The sequence below is a fragment of the Caloenas nicobarica genome, chromosome 2 (genome assembly GCF_036013445.1).
Source record: "Caloenas nicobarica isolate bCalNic1 chromosome 2, bCalNic1.hap1, whole genome shotgun sequence".
NCBI classification, from domain to species: domain Eukaryota; kingdom Metazoa; phylum Chordata; class Aves; order Columbiformes; family Columbidae; genus Caloenas; species Caloenas nicobarica.
In genome coordinates, this window is record NC_088246.1 from 97,645,899 (window position 1) to 97,669,310 (window position 23,412).

A 23,412-nucleotide genomic window follows, 5' to 3' on the forward strand; every position below is an offset into this window, starting at 1 on the left:
CTAAGGATCAGCAACCTAAAGACTGGAACACAAGCATCTACGGTTTCATTCACTGACTCCCCTCTGAGAAATGTAGAATGCAAGCCCTTGAAGAACAACAACTTCTTTTGTCTGCTACACTCTTACTTTTTGTAAATCCCTATATGCATTTCAATAGCATTTATTTTATGATTATTTCATAGTCTCAAGCATTGCAAATACAAAAAATAAAGCATCAGCAGTTAAAAGAATGTGCATTAAATAAACCGGAGTAATTAATTTAGTACAAATATTTTACCTTAATATATTGCAGAATTTATTGTAGTAGCAAATACTGTGAAAACAAATGTCCCCATTTTTTCCCCCTTAATTTCTCATACTGAACACAGTAATTGAATAGTGTAATAAAAGTGCAGATACATGTAAGCCTCAGTGAGCTGCAACCTTACATGACATGGCAATGAAGTTAACCTTTCCTTACAAGCAGGTTTTCCTGTACTTGCCTACAGATCCTGGCCACTCTGCAGTGATGGGAGACGAGGATTCCTTTTCCCTAAATACCTTAGCAACCAGCAGCCTCTGGAAAAATACAGACAAAGCATGTGAGGATAAGGTATGACAAAGCCTTTAGGCTAATTAAAATGGTCAAGGAAAGGAGAGGAAGTATGCACAGCAGTTACCAGGCCAGAGCCTCTGGCCCTTCCACTGTGTGGGATGAGTAATATCACCTGCAAGACAGCTAAGTTCCCCGGGCTCCGCATGGTTTTATTTCTAAGAGTCGTGGACTTGACCAACGGGTCTGCATGATGATGTCCAGCAATTCCCCATGGCAGCCTGCCAACAGCCCCAGGCCTTCCAGTCAATAGAGAGGCAGGTCCATCAGCAAAGAAACACAGCTTCTGTTAGCAGAAACCTCACAAGTCACAAGCATCCAAGCAAACTTCTTGCTGTCCAGCAGCTGTGCACTGTAACGGCTCTTGACAACAACGCTGAAGATTTCAATTGCCACTCCACCTGTTGCAAATTAAATTTGAAAGGTTATGAGTAAAAAAGGCTTCAGTCAAGAATGAATAATCAAAAAAACCCAATATAATTGGAATTTTGAGCATATATTCATCTAAAGCTGTAAATACTTAAATAAGAATTTTTAATTAACTAAAGTGTACACTCTATATTAATGTCTCTGACTACAGATAGCTAGATGTTTGTTAGTCATATATGCATAGTATATGCAGCAGGTTTAAGTATTTGGTCAGAGATCTGTTCCTTAAGAAAAGCACATCCAACTAATACAGACACAAGCTCAGAAAATAATTAACCTACATATACAAGACTTTTAAGTCTATAAATCTATCATCTTGAGTCACTGTCATGGCACTCACAGACTTCTTGACTTTTGAGCTGCCCCTTCCAATTCACCAAAGGAAGACTTTGTGGGTCACCAGACACACAGTTCAGCCTGGGACAGGACCCAGGGGAAGGACAATTTTTAAGCTTCAGTAGCTACAACTACAGCTAACACACTAACTGCAGTTAATGTTTAGCAAAAGTAAGCATGTAGAAAATGTGTTGAGCAACTCTTGCAGGACTCTTGCTTTCCTGTTCTCAGTGCACTTCTGATGTGACCTCTACTGGAATTCCTGTGCCAGAACTGTAGCGTTATTCCAGTAAAATTAGTGCTACAATCTTCCCCTTCCTATTCATATAGGGTACAGCATCTTCTAGCTATTTTTTTTTTTCTCTTGAAAGTCATGGCTGACTTTGTTACTTGAGTAAGCACGTGCATGAAAATATGAAACTGAATCTGTGTCAAAGTCTTACATACCAAGCATTTTCTACTTCTGCTCACTCTCCTCCCAATCTTTTATCTACATATCCCATCAGACCTTTGCTGTAATACTCTGCTGTGAACTCATACCCTTCAGACAGACAAGACTTTTCTAGAATTGTCTAGGCTGTAAGTACAGCCTGGATTCTTTGAGGGTAAATCTGTAAAGGGCACAGACACAGGCATGGCGATGTTCAGCCTTAAGCAGAATCCACAGTCCTAAGACAAGGAGCTCAAGTACCTATTAAAGGAAGAAGTCTCAGAAGGAGCATTGCAACAGCACTATAAATAAGGTAGCATCCAAATTATCATAAAACGACAAGTAGAGAAAAGCTGCAGAGAGAAAAGCATATTCCTTCTGGAACACAGGCAATTCCCTACATTGCAAAATTTGATACCTACCTCAAATTGAGATTCACAGTCCGAAAGCCCCTCCTAAAAGGAAGCAATGGGGAGAAGGATGTGTTTGATGGACACGTGCAGATGCTATGATTTCCTCTAGAGAGGCTCCTGCCAAATTCCTCCCTTCCAGCCCTGCACAGAGACACTAGAAAACAACTTTTCAGCCCGATCACTCTTCCTCCCCTTATAAAGCCCTACAGCAAGCTGCCTTGCATGGTGGTTTGCAACACTTGCACAGGGCAGTTACACCGAATGGCTTAGCCCTCAGTCTCTTACCTCCTCCTAAATACTGAGACAATCTCCACCTTCTCCTAACCCTGAAATCTTTTGCAATTTTCCCAGCTTTCTAATGATTGTTGAAAATCCACATTACAGGTTCAGAATGCTCCTAAGGTAATTCTTTTAGTATTTCCAGATTCAAGTTATTCAACCCACCCAAATGTTTCCTGTCAGCAATTGCTGTTTAATGTACTACCTTGCTACCAATTAAGTAGAAAATATTCTACCACTATAATATAGCACATTATTTATTTTAGAACAGTTCCTTACAAAAGTAGCTTTATGGAATATTTCTACCTTCCCTACAATACAGACATCTCGTTTTATAGCATCAAATCTATGCCATTGCTGTGGCTAATCTATTCCTTTCAAATACGCTCACAGTGATTTTCCAATTGTACTACACCGTAGCAGCAAGTAAGTATAAGTTTCTACTACAGAACTGTCAGGTCGTCTTTACATTTCCAAATTGTCCATTTGTTAAAACACACAGTAGTTTCAGTATTATTTTCACTTGCCTTCTTAAATGGAAAATATTTTAAAATGAAATAGTCTTCTCTTGATTTCTGAATTGTATTTGCACCTGTTTACAAATAGCCTTCAGGAGCAGCAGTTACTGTTTAAAACTGACGACTCAGCAAGTAGTTACAGGGAAAGGCAAACATGGGCTCAGAGAATTGCAAGCATTGCACTTCACACATTTTTATAAAATTACACCTTCAACTGAGACCACATTGGCAGTTTATCACAGCATCCAGTGTGATACAGAGCAAAAGTGGGCTAATCAAGCCACTGGTGAAGTTTACATTCCCTCCGTTCTTCATGTTAGAGCATCCTGGGGAAGCCACATAAAGATGCAATGATGCTGGAAACAGGACCCGTTGTTCTGAGCCTTAAGGTGGCAAGAGCCCTATCCTTTTCCAGAAGGGAGCATGTTGAATGACATCAAAAACTTCTGTCTTTAACATTAAAACTTACAAAATAAAACTTGTCTTGGCTTACATGGAAAAAATGAAGTTCAAAGGCTCCTAACTACCTTGTTCTTGGATGGGAGCAGAGAGGTTTTCTTCTAGTCCTCCCCAGCCCACCTACCTGCAGTGCTTCCTGAAACACTGACCAGTTCAGCACAGCTTGTGCTTCAGTTATCTGCCACTCTTATGCAGGACACTCTTCTGATCACCCTGGAAGTTTGTCATGGGACAGTTGTCCACTGCAGAAAGGCTCCCTGTCCTTCCCAGGGGCTCCTCCTCCCCAAAAGGGATTTGTGCTGCAGGATCCTGGCTCATAAGGTACCTTTCAGGCTGCTCAACCCCTGTTCCAGACAATTCTTTTCAAAACAGGCATGCTCCTTGGCTCGCAGGAAACCACTGGGCTCCTCTGCCTCAGCCTTCTCTGAAGGTTCGTGCAGAACACAGTGACCAGGACAAAGTAAGCGTGCATTCATCCCCACTGCTGCCCATCAGCACAGCCTTCCTCAACATGACCTTTGAAGGTCCCTTCGAACCCAAACTGTTTCTATGACACAAAAAAATACACAGGGCCTGTGCAATAAGCAGCGAAGAGTCAAAGTTTGTATCACCCAGAACTACTACAGCAGGAGAGGGGAAGTGAAGCAGGAGAAAGTCCAGGAAAAGGGTGACCGGCCACGGGTAGGAACAGCTCCAGCCAAAATGTGGGAAGTTCTCCAGGTGCTCAAGTCTCATCCCTGACGAGGTCCTTGTTGAAGCATCTCGTTGCCTCTCCCTTCCACGATCCAATAAAATGAAGCTTCCTGCACCACCAAGCCTCTCTTTTGCAACCTTGTTCATTATACTGTCCTCTCACACCAATACATCTGCAGAACATTCTGAGGGACAGAGGGTCTTAAGTGTTTGAGCTGCTGGCTGGGGAGCAACTAGGCTGTTCTTCATCTGCTCTCTGCTCTAGAAGGAGTAATTGTTCTATGGTGCTTTTATAAATTTTATTTTCATTTTAACAGTGCCAGTTCATAGAAAGAAAAAAACCACAACTCTATGACTGACTCTCTGTACGTTTTGACAGTTTGAACTGAGTTACGATGTTAATGGACAGACTGCAATACTACAAATCAGCTTCCAGGAACTGTGTTACCAATCCCTGTGTGACAGTGGTCTGTCAATCCTTTGAAAACATCTGTGGAGTAACCCTGCCTACACTGTGTCTAACTCCAGCAACATACCTTCCATCTGCTTTGAGAAAACCTCCCAGCAGCTGCTATTTAGTCTATAACAGAGACAGAAAAATCCTAATAAAATAGCTATACATTAGAACAATGTAAATTCAACACACAAGCCTGGAAGAGGAAAAACAACCCCACAAAAACATAAGGGGGGCAGGTTTATCAGAGCAGCCACAGGGCAAAATTCAGCTGTGCACAACACGCCAACGCCAGGGCCAGACAGTACTTCAGTAACATTATAGAGCCAAAGATAAACCTAAATAAACAATAGGAAATGCAAAGAGAAGCGTAGTCTATTTGGTATATTATCTATTCAAGAAGTTTTGTTTTGTAGGTGTAAAGCACCACTATTGCTCTGTATGTCTCTGTATTAAAAATATCACCAAGTGTTCAAAATATATAAAACATACATAAACCTAACCAGCTTTGATACTGAAATTTTGGCATATATTAGTTGTGTTCTCTAAAGCATAAAATTTCTAACGTGCACATTTTGCTAGATAGTGCCATGACATGCACTTGCCCTGTGCAGGTAACTCTCAGGATATAACCCAGCTGGGCAGGATGCTAAAGATCACTATAAAATAAAGGTATTGGAGACAAGTATGTGTTATAGCAATTAACGAGACAATTTATTATAAAACGGTCTGAAACACAGAGAAGCAATGAACAGTTCTTCAGAAATGACACACCGAAACAAGAAAATAGATCTGTTCACACATAGTTTAATGACACCTTCATCAAGAAGATGGCAATTACTGATCCAAACCAAGTCAATTACTTCAAATAGCCTGTGAATTTACAGGCAAACACAAACAAGAAGGTATTAACAAAATGCCTCCTCTTTGTAAAGCCCTTGTGTGGTAGCTGAGAAACAAACATGGAAAACTTCTGAGTTAAGTTACTTTCAGTCCACTCTACAGAGAAAAGTCATCTAAAGACATAGCATTTTATTTTCAAATCTGGAAAAAACATGAAATAAACTTAAATTGGTTAGTCCAGTATAGCTTTGAAATCTTGACAAAGAGATGGTTCTGTTACTGTCTTCAGTAGTGCCATAGTATCCTTTGGGATCTTCCTGAAGAGTTGCATCTTGCCTACCAAAATATCAGAAACAATTCATTACTACTACTGTTTTAGAGAAAATTCTTATGAAGTAATGAAATCAATACTAGCTGAGAATCCAACTAAGAAGTCGGAACACCTGGAATATGGGGTACAAAAAGCTATAATAAACCATGATACTATTCTTTCGCCCTTAAATGAGGCTAATAAATAAAAAGGTTAAAAATCGTATGTTAAAATAGTAACAAAGACGACCAAGAAGCAAATTCCTCCTACTATGTCCTTGTAACACTTCTCTGGATTTAAGAATTTGAATTTTTTTTGAAAACTCTAAGACCATTTATTCCATAACTACATCCACCAAAACAGGTCTTCTGTCAAGCTAGTTACTTTGAAAAACTCTATTTTAAACAATTCTAAGGACAGGTCCTTATCTCATTGCTAATGTTTACCTACAGCAGCAAGGTTTTCCCAAACTCTTTCTTTTCCCCCTCTACTTTCAGGTGTGACACCAAAGTAGCCTGTTCTTGGAAATGATATATTTGAAAACATTTTAAAAAATAAAATCACGTGGAAAATGCACCTTTTGCTGTAACACTGGCAACAGCAATTGTTGCCTCCCTGCTGTGTTGCCTTGTAAGAGAAGAAAGGCTAACAGGAAAGTCATCCTTAAGGTAGAAAACTTTGGAGACTAAATGAGGCTCTTAAATCAGGAATGACATTTTTATAAGAGGACGTAACTGTTTTGAAACACAAAAGGTCATTGAGTCTATCGTCAACAGAATTACAGACAATAAAATGGACTTTTTAAAGATTAGGAAGAACATGTAAAATCCTAGCAACAGTTTAAGTCCGTTACCTAAACAGAGCTGATAAAATTGTCAATGGTGCAGAAAAGCAGAAGTGCTCAATAAATATTTGTTCTGTATTTGGAAAGGAGACAGATGATGTATTTATACTTTACTATGACAAGGAAAGACTCTTGCTCCTTTCCCCACTGGTAACAACAGGAGGGATGTTAAATAGTAACTATCATTTAAGTACTTAACTCTGAAGAATGACGATAACTCAAACTGACAAGCCCCCAATGTTGATATTTAAACAGGTTTTGGAATAGCGGGAAGAATCTCCTCCCCAAAACCTACTAATTTGATATCGATTCCCACGGAGAGTAATGGAAAGGCATGCACAGGGACACAAGAAAAAAAAAAGTTTACATCAATTCCTGTCAACAACACGATCTTACAGGGGTAATAGGTTTTATATAGTTGATCCAAACTCCAAAATGGCAACACAAAGTGTAGCTGTAAAGTCAACACAGGCGCTATTACCAGCCTTGGTTATCTTTGTGCTACAGATCACTGGGCCATACAGCGATACCGAGCTAACTTTACAGGAACACACCTGAGAACCAGTGACTTCCCTGTCACAGCTATTCTGATGTCTACACATGCTACCTGATTTCCAGAAGTAAAACAAAACTTAAAATACAGTGTTTAAAATTAATTCCTGTATCTCTACATAATGCTCAGCTCGGTAGTAACGTTCTCTGCAGCATGATGTTCAGATTACAATAATATTACCCAGGAATAAGTCTTATGCAGGCCAAACAAAACTAACTTATATGACTGAATAGAAAACTATCTATTGATGTCTCTTTAAATGGATTTTAGTGCATTCCTGCAGGATTGAGAAACTTAGTATCTTACTAAATTTGGAAGAAAATACAAATATAAACACCATGTACAATTAAGTGACTGAAAAATAGTCTTTGTCTATGATCAGAGCTCTTGGAGACCGGGAGATAATGATGCATGTTCCCACCAAGGGGATGCATATGACTTATCACTACAGACCAGGAGATGTCTTTGCACAGCTTTACAGGAGCAGCACGCTGATGCCTCACCTTCCCTCCTGCTCAGGTGGGGCATCTGGTACCTTCTGAGTTCCTTTTCAAAAACAGTTTGAAATTATTTTTAAAAACCTCAGCCAACTCTTAGAGGAAGGATAAAGGCAGGTGGGAAGCAAATATATATGCAGTCAAAGCACCTCTCAAAATTACAGTCACTGGTAAGTATTCGAGTGGCATGACGAGCTGACCCCAAACAGCTACCCTCCTGCCAAATTACCTCGTAGATGTTTTGTGGGCTTTCCATAAAAACAGCAACTACAGAAGTGCTCCACCAAGTGTTGTATCAACCCTGGCAGCAGAGGTGGAACAGGGCTAGTGGAAGGACAGGTAAGACTTCAGGGGCTATAAGCAAATGGAGATCTCTCAGAGATGGCATTCGAGTTACTTGGGCCCCAGTGATCTGTTGACTGACCACAGCAAAAGCTTCTGTCTTAAAAGCCACAGCCTGCTAATTGTTTAGGTAGCCATTAAGCAAAAAAAATCTCTGAACCCTTGATCTTTCGGCAGTGTAGTTGAAGTCTCAGGTATTTCCAAAAGAAACTGAGTCTTGTATATAATACAGAGTTGTCTTGACATTATGAATATGAAGAACAGATTCTGCCTCAGAGAAGGTAAGATTTATGAAATAACAGCCCGAAATCACTCTTTTTAAAAAAAGGGAATGTCACCACCAATTTTCTGCTTGTCTTTGGACCTTTCCTGCTCCATTCCCACAATACTCAGCAAGTACAACATTAATAGTTCTCCCCAGCAACTTAGGAAGCACAGCTACTGCAATTCTACAAGGGCAATTCTCACTGCCAGAGGAGCCAGCTGATGGGTGGTCAGCTTTCCCTTCTTGGGTTAGAAACTGGGTATACAGAGCTGGGCCTGGACCACACACAAGTTTTGGGCCAGTACTATGATTAGGCAAGAGGCTGTGAGGGTACAGCAGAAGAAACTTCATGAAAATCATATGCAGGAAAAACACATTGTTCAAACCCGGAAAGATTCCGCCTCTACTTCCCAGCCCACTTTCCCTGTGTATCTGTGATGATGTGATTTTGTGGGCAGGAGAGATCATTTTTATGGCAGATACACACACCCACGGAAGACAAGATCCTGCAGAACAATAAAGCCACCTGGGGCTGCACCTCCACTTTGAACATACTGTCAGATTCAACACTGAAGCATGCACAGAGAAGGCTGGGGGAGCTTTGTCTTGGATCATGGTCTGCCAGTCAAAGATCCCAAGAGCAAAATCTTCAGCATTAAAGATGAGAACTCAGATGTGCTCTGTATAGATCTTAGAGAAGCGACACAGCTCCCAGAGAAGCAATTATCCTACAGGGTGCAACTACTGCCTTCTCTGCTCAGTTCTTCAGTTTCTGTCCTCTCCACGTGACGCAAGCAGCCACCTCTTTCCTTCCCAGAGACACGCCTGCTTCCCCTGGTACTTCTAGAGAACTGGCCCCTCAGCAGCAGCGAGCAGACATGGTGCCTCTGGTTTTGGTGCCAGTAACTCTGAGAGAAGGAGCTTCTCTGGGAGAGGCCGCTGGAGTTCTGCTCCATACAGAAAGCCCGTGGCTGTCAGGAATGTGCCTGACATGCAATACTGACCATCACTTTGGTTCCTGTAAATGCTGAAGTGTCTTCTTTGATAGACTCACACTGCACAACCAAAAATCAGACGGTGTGCACTGAGGCATTGCTGCGAGCCTTTGGTATGAGAAGGAAATGTTTTCTTCCAAAAGCAGAACTGCTTTCTTTTTGGAACACTGGGCCTCAGCACAGGTATCAAGGGAAGCTTGCAATACATTTAAAAATCAAATAGCGGTTATTCTGGAACCAGACTGCAGAATATCTCAGTATTGTATGAAAAACCCACCCATGTAATTATTCATTCAGAGTGTGAATTACAGAGCCAGTGTGGACAGACCTGCTGAGAACGCTTATATGAATAACCCAACCTTAAGCTTTCTGAACTGTATAGACTTATTCAGTGTCAAGTATCAATAGCTGTCCTCACAGCTCTAGAACATGCAATGCTGAGAAACACACCATTTAATTTGCCTACTTAGTAAATTTGATTAAAATCAGAAAGCTCGTTAATGTACATTTTAGAACAACATTTTATGATAAGAGAACTTAAAAAATACATTAGATTCAAAGTTTTATTAAAATTAACCATATTTCCAAGTGGAGAAATTGAATACTTACAGGCTTTTAGGGGCTTAAGCAGACATTTGTAAACAACTTTGTGGTTTGCCAGTTTGACAGTGAAGGCATGGTAGCAGAGCCATTCTGCTGCCTCAGAAGGGAACATGCCAGATGCACCTTTGTTACCTAAAGTAATCCCTAGAGACAGGACAGGAAAATAACGACAGTGAAAATGATGAGCATTAAGAAGTATGTCTGACTTATCTCTTTCTATAAGATCATTCCAAGAGTTTTCACTGAAAACCTATGTAGTCAATGAAGTCCCTTATGTCAGCAGAGGACTAAAGACTAGAACCTGAAATGTTTTAGTATTTTCAGGAAACTGAGTTTAAGAAAAAAAAGAAATGCGCTGTGATTCCTATCATGCACTCCATATTTCTCATTTTTGATCTTCACCTCAAAATGACACTGCACATTCGTCTCAAAAAAACCCCAAACAAAACACCACAATAACACAAAACCAAACCAAAACAGACTACTTCATAACCATTAACACATTATTACCTGCGTTTTTTGCTTTCAGTATAGAATAACAGCATGATGCAGTCTCAGCGATGATCCTTAGGAAGAAATAAGGGTTGTTTCTAACTTGCTGGTTGAATGGAAGTTGGAGAACACAGGCGTGGAACCTGCTCAACAAAACCAGCCTATTTAATTAGAAGTCATTCGCATTTCAAGTGAAACTATGATTACATATCTTGGGCACTACATAACATTTAAAAGCACGCAATCATCTTTAGCTACATCAACACTGCTACCATACTTCACCTCTCTTTTATATATATACACACACAACTCCAGAGTGTCAGACACATAGGATGTTTGTAAATTCTGTGCTGAAAGATCTTGAAGCTGTCTGCCTCGGTAAAGGATTTATTTTCTAAGGACAACTGTCTTATGTGTAGGGAAAGTTGAACTACACATCCTCATGAATTCCCTATCATAGACCATGCAGCCAGAGAACACCCACATGAGAGTATGCAAGAAGAAGAAAAAAACCAAAACAAAACTCCACAACAAATTCTGTTCAGGAATTCAGGAAAACAGACCTCCAAGTGATGTAGTGTTCCACAGACCAGGATCCCCACTCTTTTGTCTGTTTGGAAGCCAATTCTATGGCAATTACTCGTATTATATGCACCCTTAGACCTCTGTTTGAATATATTTTAAAACTGCTGGCTTTTGGTTGCTTTGTTTTCTTTTTCTTCAGACTCTGGCATTATAATCCTGCTTCTGCTGAATATAGTCAACAATTACAACACTGATTTTTAGCTACTCAGCAATGCATATACTTGTTTATTAAATTAACCCAGCATAACTGTAATCACTTCAAGAAGTTCTGAAATTTTAAAATACTTAAAGGATAAACTAATTGCCACACTGCGTCATAGAGCTCTGGCTGAATTAGCCTGACAAGCTGTTAGCTTGGTGGACAGTTTTTTAAAGTTATTGTAACAGAGTTAGACACTTTGTTAGAGTGTTACCATAAACTCAAACAGAAGTAATTATGTAATCGTGTCCAACATAAGAGAAAAACTGTAAGTCACTCACAACACAAAGTTTAAGAGTTTTGACACATTCAGTGCTGTACTAGACAAGTCCAATTACATTTCTTAGACACAAGAAAGATACAGGATGAATGTCCACCAAGCTGAGTTTAAGAACAAAACTGTCACTTCCTGACAAGTATAAGCCTAGCAAAAGAGCAACATCTGATTTCTGTAAAGAAGGAAGCACCTCTTGTACATTTTTTGCATTAAAACAATAAACAAACAATTACTTGGTGCTGCCAATCAAAGTTTTCGATGCACAGAGATTAGTATTTTCTCCCAACTTGCTTATCAGTTGTGATTTCTTTCCCTTATCCTTGTTTAAATCATTTACTTCCTCTGCTAGTCAAGAACAGCTCACAAAAACCAAAGTATTACCAGCTAAGGAGCAATTAAGAAATTAGCAGCAGCTAAGAAACTGCCATCAACTTGGCAGAATGAAACCTCAGTTCAGGTGAAGTTATACAGGTCAAAGCTCTATGTGATTTTAACAAAGTTCTAAATATAAACTGATTAATGAGTTACAAGGCTTGTCATCACTCTCCTGAAGCAAAACGAACTGCTTTTCTTGAGGTCAGCTGTCAATGCCAAGAGACACTGAAAATCCATTTAGTGAAGTGTCACTTAAACACACCAATATAAACCTTTATCCCAAATCTAGTAATATGATGCAAGATCAGTGTTGAAACAAGAATAACATGACTTACAACTGACATTTACCACTGCACATTCATACTGTGCACTTTTTCCTAATCCGCAGCTCCTCCATGTGCCAAGAAAGAGTAATGAAATATTCAGAGTTACTGCAGAAGACAACGACCTACCTGTAAGCCTGCAGTAAAAATATCTTGTAGATGTTAATGAAAACTGTTCTAAGGCTGTTGATCTAGATCAGAACAGAAACAGAGCCATAGGAAAGTTTTAGTATCATGATTGTGTTTGTTCAAGTTCAACAGTATAAGATGATTTAGAGATCTAAAGAAAAAAAACATTTTATGCTAAACTTCGAAGATCTATGTACCCAAGTTAACAGTGCTGTGAAGGCTCAGTTCTGGAAGATACTGAGACCCTACATTTTAGTTGATGTCAACATTTCCAAGTTATGTGGATTACCTCTCAAAATCAACTTTCGTTAGAACTCAAAACAGTTTTAATGCTCTTTATTACAAATCACAATATTCCCAAAAATCCACTTCCACATTCTCACCTGTAAATCAAGAAATAAACAATGGCATTTCAGTTTGAGGACTGTAGTCAGTTTGTATTTCATGCTTTTCCCAGCTGTTCTACTTGAATTGAAGGAAAGACTTGATCTGATAGAAGTACAGGTATAACTAGAAAAAAAAAAAGTAGTTAAACTCCATGGGCCAATAGACTAAACTAAATTCTGTAAAGTAAGCCCCATTTACCTTCTCACATTACAGTGATTGCCCGGTAATCAATGAGCCAGTAGCTAAAAGATGACTATAACTAAATTAACTTTAGAAAGAGACCAGACATTGTGGCATTAAGGCTTTTAGCTAAGGAACGTCTTCGATACTCCAGGGCCAAATAATTCACCCTGCTAAAAAAACCAAGCCAATAACCTTAAACACAAACTAGATATATTTCTAAAACATGCAGTCTAGCCAGACCATTCTTAATGACTCTAGTGACAACTGAGTTATGCTCTGTGATCCCCGCAGCACAGGAGCTTGCACTGGAAACCACCTCAGCTCACCCTGGTGTTCCGGTTACTTAAGTCCAGCTTATCAAAGGAAAAGTGGTCCTTGTAACAAATATCCTCAGGATTCCGGTTAGTGTCTCCCAGACCAGTAGCACTAATGCCCTCATCAATGTAAACGGTTTCTTTTAGAAACACAGCTAGTGAATAAATCTCTTTGGCTGTTGATTTTAGTCCTTTGTTGTTGCACAAAATCACGTTATATAAATTCCTTTCCTACACTGACCAAGCTGTTCTGTTTTGGAAGACTACTGAAGAACTTAATTGCTCTGGTGATGGAAAACTTCCTCCTGATTTCCCACTTAAATGTATGCATGGAATGTTTATACTAAATATGGTCAATAACACAACAATATTATCCTTTAGTTTAAAAGGTTCCTTCTTGTTAATTTAGCAAATGTCTAATGCTGTCTCCAGCGGTCCATGTAAAGGCTGTAGTTGCTAGTTTAAAGAGAGGTTACTTCTCCTCTATGCTACCATCTAAAGTATACCAGAGGGAGCATCTCTGATGTTGAAAGGATTAGCAGTCCCTATAGTCTATAAAAATTAAACCCGATCTGTAGTTGATGTTATACTTATTGCTTCTTTTAGGAAGATTAAAAAAAAAATTAGAACAATAAATGTAGTTATATGATATCAGGTACAACACAGTGCATAATGGTGAAAGAAGTTGAACTGAGGTGAGTGAAGAAACTTTCTCTGAACCATGTAGCCACCATATAGTGTATGACTGCTGGTCACTAGTGACCTGTGCCACACTCAATGGTGTTAATGGTATGTACACTCCACCAGCCTGGAATGAAGAAAATAGCAGGCTGCACAGCAGAATAAAATGTTTAGATTACTGAATAAGAAACAGAATTGTAAAATCTATTTTGCAGTTAATTCAGCTACAGCATTCACAAGACACCCTTGTGCTTCTCACACTATGTACAATATGCTATAAAGCTGACACTGGTGTGTACAACTCTATTTACCTGGAGTAATCGCAGTAAACCTCAAGTGTCTGTATATCTAGTAATAAACCACACCATGGGATCAAACGACAATCTGGCAGCTGTTTAAATTTGGAACATCCTGGGATATCATCAACAGGAAAATTCACGACTGTCTTATGGGGGTTTATTAAAAAGCCATACTCAGGAATACCTGTTGCTAGAGTCCTAAAACAGATATAAACAGTTAGCCTAACTGCCCCCCACAAAAGCAAACAAAAACACCCCACCATGCTGCAAGACACATGAGACTGCATGAAAGGACAGAAACCAAAGAATAAAGGGAACAAAGGCCAACTCTTTAGGTTAAGGAACACAGCTAGAAATAAACAAAACTGAAAATATTAGAGGTAAATACATAAAATAAATAAATAACCTTATGGATATGGGGATAATGGAGAAAAACTTTGACAGCTAAATGCAAATTCAGAACTTAAGCCACGAAACATTTGAGACAAGCTGCATAAACCACTCTCACAGAAAACATTCGATCAAAATCACTTGAAAGACAGACGAAGAGTTATTGGTTTTGAAAATTAACAAAAAAAGGAGAAGCCACACAACAGGAACTTCATTTATCCAAGGAAAAGTTTTGAACTTTCTCCATCAGGTTTTTCATAAGGATGTTTTCATTGCCAGAATGCCTGCTGACTACCTACTACACATTGGAACAGCACAGTCACCTCATGGACATGCAGCAGTTTCTTACTTGGTGATGTATTCATGTGCAGGCTTCATCCTTTTGAAGAGTGAGAGGAAAAGGTAGGCTTTTCTTGTTGGGGAGTAATAGTCATAATGCTGTCTCCTCAAAATTAATTAATTTATTGAGCTCCCCAGTCCTAATACTACATTAGAAAAAACTTACTGCTCCATTTGTGGCAGAGAGTTCACAGGACCTGTAAGCAGCTCTGGAAAACTTGCACAGAAGAGGCTACTTGTCTACAGAAAATCAACACGGCTGGTGCAGAAGTTGATATAGAACAAAGAGGTAGATAACTTGAAAGGGCAAACAGGACAACATCTGCAATGCTACTACAAGTGACATGCTGGAAAGATGATACAGAGATCAATAGCTTGAGGCATCCCCAGCATCTTAATTCGACTTACCATTTCCAGAACTGTAAATCCAAACATCCCTAGAAATTTATTTCTGTTCTGATAAGGAAATGAGGACAAACGAAGTCTTCAAAGTACACTATCCACTACTTAATACAATTTATTCTTCAAATGGCACTTAATTGATTTCCCCACCACCTTTCAGGCTCACAACAGAGCTGTATCTTTCTGACTACTGAAAAACATGACACAACTGCATTGCAGATACTAAACTTTTCTTCAAGATCTCTCATTTGGATCCTTAAAACCGTCTTTAATAGCAGCAGAACTCTTCTTGGATACTGACTGCACACTCATAGCCACAGTAACCAGAAACTTCTTTTGGGGCCCAACTTTTTTTAGAAAAGGTAGTTCTGAAGCACTGTAAAGAATTACTGTTTGAAAACCTCTACATGAGCTGCATGCTGCAATGCTATCAGCATCTTCAAATACTAACACCAGAATATTAATGACCAAAAAATTCTTAGCAATATTGGATCAGAAGAAAGTTGCATCCTTTCCCTGGGAACAGAATGTAGGAGCACACCTGCTTAGTTACATTTTAAGAATATAACTAAGACATCTTAAAAATTTGAGGCAAAATGTCTTAAAAGACAACTGTCAGCTGCTTTGGTTAATCTGCACTACAAATTGCTGCTAGAAGCTCCATCAAGGTCAGTAGCTAGGTCCCTAATTTAAACTTCAGCAGGAATCCCCGCACTCTCTGAACTCCAACAGATTGTTAGTTGACCATCAAGAATGTCACTATTCGGATTCTTCCCAGGCACAGGCTGCCAGCAAGGACTCCAAAACAGCCTTTCATTATTAACACATAAAACAAATATACCTATATGTATAAACATGAAAAAGAATGACCTAAAAGGTGTTCGTTAATGCTTATTACTTTGAAGACTATGTCTTTAATAGCATACCTTAGAAAAGTTCTTGCCTGCATTAAATGTGGCGTAACAAGCAAAAAATCATCAATTAGACGTATTAGGACTCTGTAATCAAGAAGAAACTGATGTTAGACTTTTTGATATGTAAGCCTTTCAAAATTTGTCATACTCTTCAGAGCGACAACATGCTCATTTTAATTGACAAGAATGTAGAGGCCAATATGAACTCCAAATCAAATCTCATGAAGAAATTCTCAGTTCTGCTTCTTTCCTAAAAATAAATGAAAAAAAAAAAAAAGAAGAAAGTAAAGGGGCTGGCTACATGAAACATGACAGCAATTTACAGCACACAAGCTATTCCACAGCTGCTTCTTGGATGCAGAGTTTTACACTTTTCCAAAGGAGAATTCACAGTATCTTGATTCATGAGACAAGGAAAGGAGGTGTCATACCAGGTACACAAGCAGATAGCAGATTCTTGGTGTGCTCTAATTCTGTATCTTTGTTTACCAGGCAATAACTCATTTGCAAAGCTATAACTTGAATGTAGAACAGACTACAGCCTACAACTGTAAAAGCTGGAATTCTCTTTTCCAACAGAATTCATGTCCCAAGCATGCACATATTTTTCTGATAAATCCTGCCTAGTAGATCAGAGGCAGAATGCTCTGGAGATGATCTAGTCCAGGCTCCTCTTCAAAGCAGAAGTATTGCCATCACTGTGATCAGATCAGCTGTACCTTTGCCTAGCCAAGTCAATAGCCAGGTTATTTTTTTGACTTAAAGGCCAAATGAAACTATGAAAATCTTCCCACAGACATCTAAGTAACATTCTAAAATCTGCTCTATATAAAAAGAGCTGCTACATTAAAGAGTGCATTCTTCTGAGTCAGCTTCATAATTTCAGCATGTATAAACAACATCCTTTGCAAGCAAAAGATAGCTGTTTAGACTTTATCATCACAGCATCCTAAAGCCTAGAAGAAGAACTCTACTATTAAAACTTGCATAGGGAAATGTTTCAAATTTTGAGACTTTCCATCACCCAGTGAGCCTCCCAGGAAGAGACACCCAACAGACGCCCTTTTCCAAAGTGCTCCTACACACTTAGTTTCTTTTTTCTTTCTTAGGACAGAATTCACAGCAATGGAGGGAGATGTGCGAACACAGACAAGCTTCAGGGTCCATCTCATACCTAAACACCCTAATCTGGGATTCAGCTGAGGATAAAAGTGGTTAAAGGCACCCTGATGTTTTTACGGCTAATAAAGAGGTAGAGTTTTTATTCGGCTAGCTTTCTGTCAAGCTCCTAAGTAGTAAGCACGAGCAGGGCACAAAGACTTAAAAGATGTACTAAGAGCCACACAGGGCTTCAAACAACAACCAACATGCCTTGTAAAAAATCTACAATAAATCTGTGACCTTGATAAAATGTTAAGATTTACAGATGGTGGATTGGAAAGCCCTCAGGGAGAAGCCTGGAGTATCAGAAGGCCTGTAGTGAATAACCCATCTTGTTTGAGGACAAAAGACCACAGATTATGTGGGAACAAATGTGGGAGAACCATAAACTTCTCAGATGTATAAGAAAGCTTGTCAGACTCTTAACAGCATCCCTAAATACTCTTTGTAAGAACAAGTCTCCTACCCACAGATCTGGGAAAGCTTCTTTTCAGCACTTTTCTTCACAATCTTATGACAGAGAAATTCCCACACTAAACCACAGTGACACTGAAACTGTGGAGATTCTTGTGTGCACCAGGCTCCTCATGGAGAGTTGGAAATCCTTGAAATTCAAAATTAATCTTCAGAGAAAATGGCTAAAGCATATACTATAAATTATGCATTAAAATATGCACTGAAATAGAGCACAGAACAAAGCATCCCTACCCATCCTGCTGCACTCCACAGAGTAATTTGTTTTCCATGTCTCCATAGCATAAGCTGCAAAGTAAGGTGGACAAAATGGAGCCCTGTGGAATTCCACAGCACTGTAAGTAGTACCTAGTAAAGAAGGAAAAGAAAAAAAAAATCAAAACATACAAGAAGATTGCAACAGCCATTAAACATTTACCTTTTTTTTTTCCAAGTATAACATGTTTCAATAAGAAATATGCTACATGCATGCTAGTTAGACTTAATTTTTTTTCTTTCCTCCAAGAATCTACATATAATTCCAGACATTAAGTGAAACAGTGAAAAAAGCCACGAATACACATATTCCTTTTTTATTAAGAAACTCTAGCAGACAACTGCCATTAAACAAAAGAAATTTTATAACTGATCTCAAATCACACTTATTCCTTCCTCTTTCAGCTGCAGTCACCCTTCATTTAAGATTTCTAATTATGTTACATCTTACATAGCTTCAAAACAAATATTCTACAACAAATGAAGTACACTAGACAAATCTTTCAAACTATAGTTTATTTCAATTATTATCCAAACAGCTCCTAGCAGGTGGCCACTAAAAATCCACAGGTTGAAGCTCATACTGTACATCTGCATCAGGAATTAAATTCAGGTGGATTTCGAGATGGAACATTTCAAACTTTTATCAGAAACAGCAGGTATCCACATGAAATTCAGATATAAATGCTCACCAATATCAAATCTTGTTAAGTTTTCTGAAAAAAAGCACTTTCAGCAGCACAAGTCAAAGTAAAGATGTCTAACTATGAAATAATTTAAAACAATAATTTAAATGGAGGCATTTATTCTTTGTTTATACTTGCACAGCATGACATGGCCAAGGAAAATATTTTCTTGATTGTTTTTGCTTGGGGTTTGTTGTTGTTTGTTTTTTTCCCCACAAATATATACTACTTTAATTTTAGGGAAATTTCTGATGGCTCAGCCTAATATAGCATGTGATCCGGTTTTATACATCCCAGCTATACTGTAAATCATATTTACTTCATCATTTAACTGCTCAGGTGTGAAACTATCTTGCTTCTAATTAGGAAAAACCACTGCATCCTCTGAAATCGTGACTGTTATTGTTTGCAATTATACTCAATATCTCTCCCCCTGCTTGAAAAGTTCATTGAAGTCATTTTGCAAAAGAGTAAATCTTGACTTGTTTCTCATGGCTTCAAAGAATTTGTATAGACATAGCCAGGGGGAGGTTCATTAATACTTCCTTTAATTTGTTACTTGTATAAAGCCAGGAAGACCACACAGTAATAGCAATGTGTCACATCTAGATAGGATACTGAAGCCAGAGTGCCCCATTACTTTCTGGATTTTTCTATGCTGGCAACACCAGAATGAGTATGCCTCACAAAACCCCAGGGAATTATTTTCACAAAGCTCCTTTGAAGCAGTGAATACAGGGTGTTTCAAAAAGATGGACCCAATTTCAAAGCAGTATATTTCATGATGGAAATGTTACAACTACACAAAAATTTACAAAAGGTTTAATGAGTTATCTAGCGGTAATCGTTGGAAACTCTATGTCCCACCCTCTCAAGTGGTAAGAGTTTCATTCATGGCCAGTTTGTGGTTGCAGAGACATAGTGATTTCAAACTGGGCCCATCTTTTTGAAACACTCTGTATATTACAATGTCCATTTTGTCCATTTTGAATGGCTTAGTGAAATCGAACAGAATGAACTTATGCAACTGGACACCAGAGCCACACACTACATTCTAGCATTGATCTTACCCATTTTGAGCCATCTGCAAATTTTTCTAGCAATAATTTTACACTTTTCCAGAATTTTGACAAACGGTATTAAAAGATTCCTTCTAGGTCCCCAGCTCAACAATCAGCATTTTTCTTCAAAACATCAAGTGAATGTTGACTGTGATGGCTTTTCGAGAACTGTTAGTTAAAGAGTGTATTCATTTACTAAGCTTATTTGCAGTTTGGGTTTTTTTTGGAGAGTTTTTTAACAAATAAGAATGAGCTACTTAGAAAAGGCAAATTTATTACAGGACAACCAGTACTTTTTCAGCCAAGCTGCAACCGAATTTAAATAAGTGTGGAGTTGGCTTTCTCAAGGTGTGCTTCTTAAAAAACTATTAAACTTTTACTAAACATACTGATGCCAGTTCTCATTAATGGCATGCCACGTCAATGTACTCATGATCCTGCCAAAGCGAGTGTAAGCATTAATGCTAGAAAAACCTATAAACGCTCTTCTATTTGCCTCCTTGAAAGCTTTTCTCCTCCTCCCTCAGTCCTGTGAGATTAAGTGTTCTAAAATAAAGGTATTTTTTTAAAGAGCAGGAAGCTATTCATTCTCATATACCTCGCCCTGAATTTACAGAGATCACACAAGTACTTGCTTTTTAGATACCGTATACATTTGCCACCTACAGGCAAAATGTAAATACCAAACCAGCATTTCTACCGACACAAGAAGAAATCCTCATTACTACCCTCTATAACCTCTGATTCCTAATTTTGGAGTTGCCAATAATTTAAACTCCTATTATCTTTAATTTTTATTGCAACATGCCAAACAGCAAGGCCATGCAGAAAAGGTGTAATTTTGCACTACAAGGAAATGACTACAAAGGCTTTTGCATAATTGCTTGGATGTTAGATTTTGTTCACAACTATGGGAAGCATAAAAGGTTGTGATCCAACATTTTGAAGTATTTTTCTTTTGAACTACATCTGCAGTTTTAAATGAAGAAGGTTATATATTTGTAGAATAATGCATTCTGTGTATAGTTAACATCAATGAGGTGGGAAAGAGAAATGCTATCTGAATACAAATTTCATTCCAAACTTTTCATGCTTTTATAAGGCTTAAACTGATAAACATATTTCAATTCAACATGAAACGAAAATCTTTAAAAGACAGCTAGCAAAAAATGCCCTGAGCCAGTTAAAAGTATCCTGCTTAACAGAAAAAGAAAAACAAAAACACCCCACACCAACCAACCAAAAAACTCAAACACACTATACAAAGAAAAACTAACTTCTTTTTTACCTGTTCCCAATCTCCAGGATGTTGTTACTTATCATCTGAAGAAAAAAATTAAACAGGCTGGAACTTGTCTCATTAAAAGTTAAGCTCTACAAATGGGACAAAACAAGACAAGATTTTTACTTTAGAAATGTACTGAAACTAAAAACACATTATAAACTTAAAAGATACACAGAAACCTTTATGAAAAGTTAGACTGTAGTAGCTGAAACCCCTAAGGTAAGAAACAAAATGCCTGAAACCAAGATCTGAACATACACACTAAAAAGCTGCTCACATTCAACAAGCCAACAGAACTTTTTTTTTGTTGTTTTGCTTTAGGAGAAAAACAGTTTTGATTGGTGCTACACGGGAAAATAGTCAAATATAACATGTAAAATCACTTCAAGTGTTGGTATATGATATTGGATTGTAACAATTTATGAGACCTCACTCTTTTGGCCACTTTCTATCCCACAGGACAATTTCTGCAACTATCATGTTCTTTATAATTCCCCAATATAGATACACTCGCCAGTTCTGCTGCAAATTATTCTGTGCCATAAATCCCAAATGATTCCATGCGAGAGTGTCCACTCAATCTTTATGAAGCTTTTTGCATTAAAAATTGTGTAAAAAATAATTCGGAGTGGTTTAAAACCCCTTGACACTGACTTCATGGAAACTAAAGCAAAATTACTTCCTATTTGCATAGATGGACATCAGACAAATGCACCCAGCTTTTGATAGAGCCATGTGAGATCATGGTTATTCCTGTGAAAAACTAACATGATGCACCTGTGGTACAGACACCCAGGCTGACACGATACTTTTCTCAGAATACCTTTTTTTTTTTTAATTTAAAGTAATGACACTCACACACACAAACGTAAAATATTTTGAAATAGAATGCTGTCATTCATGTAATATCTAGCATAGTAATCCAAATCTGATGTCTGCTGGAAAAAAGAACAAAACAAAACCTACGTACACATCATAAATTCAGCTACTTTACATTTTCATCCATGTACTTATTAGGCCCTTTGCACTTTGTAGGTACCCTGAATTGTGCATCACCCACACTGTATATTCTACTGCCTCCTTGTCCATAAACATCCAAGATCATTTTACTTGTATGTTAGAAGCATAAATTACTCTTTTTCAAAAATTTCCACTGGCAAGTTTAGAAAAAAAACATAAAAGAGGAAGTAGCCTGCGAGAAAAAATACCCGTTTTGTCATCTGATGCTCAGGATCTTGTAGGTTGTTATGGAACATTATGATGCCAAGCAATGAAATGTATTAAGAATCTGACTGAGCATAAAGCCTACTTCTATGCCTTCCTCTGTCATGTTCCTTGCACAGAAGGAAGTCTTGAGAAGAACTATTTGGAATTAGCACAGTTCTCTGCAGCATAAGAATTAAAACAACATAAAGATGCTTGCTTCTTGTAACAAAGCGTTAGTTGGAGTAAATTTAAAATACATACAATTTTTAACCATACTTCAATTCACTGAAAGTGAGAAATCTCTTTAAATGAAAAGTGCAAGAACCAATCTTATTTTGTGCTGCATTTTAACTCTTCTAAGGAAGAGTTTATTTTTATCAACCTTGACAGGTAATCATTAAAATAAGATTTGTTTTTTTAACATCAGTTTTCTATTCTGTGCAGTTTGCTATTCAAAATGTCACATCTATTTCCTTAGCCATTTAGCTTAGAATACATTTTGCTCATTCTTCTTTACATTTTGGAGATAGTAAGTATTGAAGCCCTTCTTTACTTGATAGCTAATTTCTGACTTGAGAACTGTTGCAACAAACAATGGAATTAGGAAAGGAAGAAGAAAACACTGGTTACAACAGAAGTTTGAGACGACAATGAGAAACTCTGGGAAAAGTCTAGGACACTTTGTCAAATTTCTTGCCTTGAACACTATTATAAACACCAAAGAAGAGATGACAGAAGTGTCTCTATGGAAGGTGCTGGGTAATTAGAAGAGAGGTAGTGTCACCATGTAATACGTACATTCAATTAAAAATCCCAATCTTCCTCCACTTCTTATGTAGCTTTCTTTTTCAGTTGAAAAGAAGCCTTCCAATACTTACCTGTTCAACTATTATTGCATTTTGCAGTGAGGTACTCTCCTGAAGATGGGACACAAACTGCTTCATGTCTGGCATAAAATCCTTAAAAGTAGAAACCTGTATATCGAGTGTAAAGAAATAAATGACAAAAGCAGTAGAAAATTCAGTACAAGACTCTTTTATTCAGTGAATGTCAAAGGGCCAGCCTTATTGCATCATTTTAACCCAACAATTGTGCTATTGTTAAAAAAACACCTCCCTCACATATCTCTATTTTCATAAC

General features: G+C 38.1%; 1 protein-coding gene across 1 annotated transcript in view; it reads right to left on the reverse strand.

Annotated features, from left to right (window-relative positions):
- Positions 1–5,678: 5,678 nt before the first annotated feature.
- Positions 5,679–23,412, reverse strand: part of TERT (telomerase reverse transcriptase) — a 33,283-nt gene continuing 15,549 nt past the window's right edge. The window contains exons 7-16 of the mRNA XM_065628138.1: positions 23,151–23,246; positions 21,070–21,155; positions 18,014–18,127; positions 16,157–16,228; positions 14,112–14,297; positions 12,619–12,745; positions 12,236–12,297; positions 10,366–10,490; positions 9,862–9,999; positions 5,679–5,782 (exon numbers count right to left, since the gene is read on the reverse strand). Coding sequence (XP_065484210.1) covers positions 5,679–5,782; positions 9,862–9,999; positions 10,366–10,490; positions 12,236–12,297; positions 12,619–12,745; positions 14,112–14,297; positions 16,157–16,228; positions 18,014–18,127; positions 21,070–21,155; positions 23,151–23,246 — 1,110 coding nt within the window. The remainder of the gene's footprint in view (positions 5,783–9,861; positions 10,000–10,365; positions 10,491–12,235; positions 12,298–12,618; positions 12,746–14,111; positions 14,298–16,156; positions 16,229–18,013; positions 18,128–21,069; positions 21,156–23,150; positions 23,247–23,412) is intronic.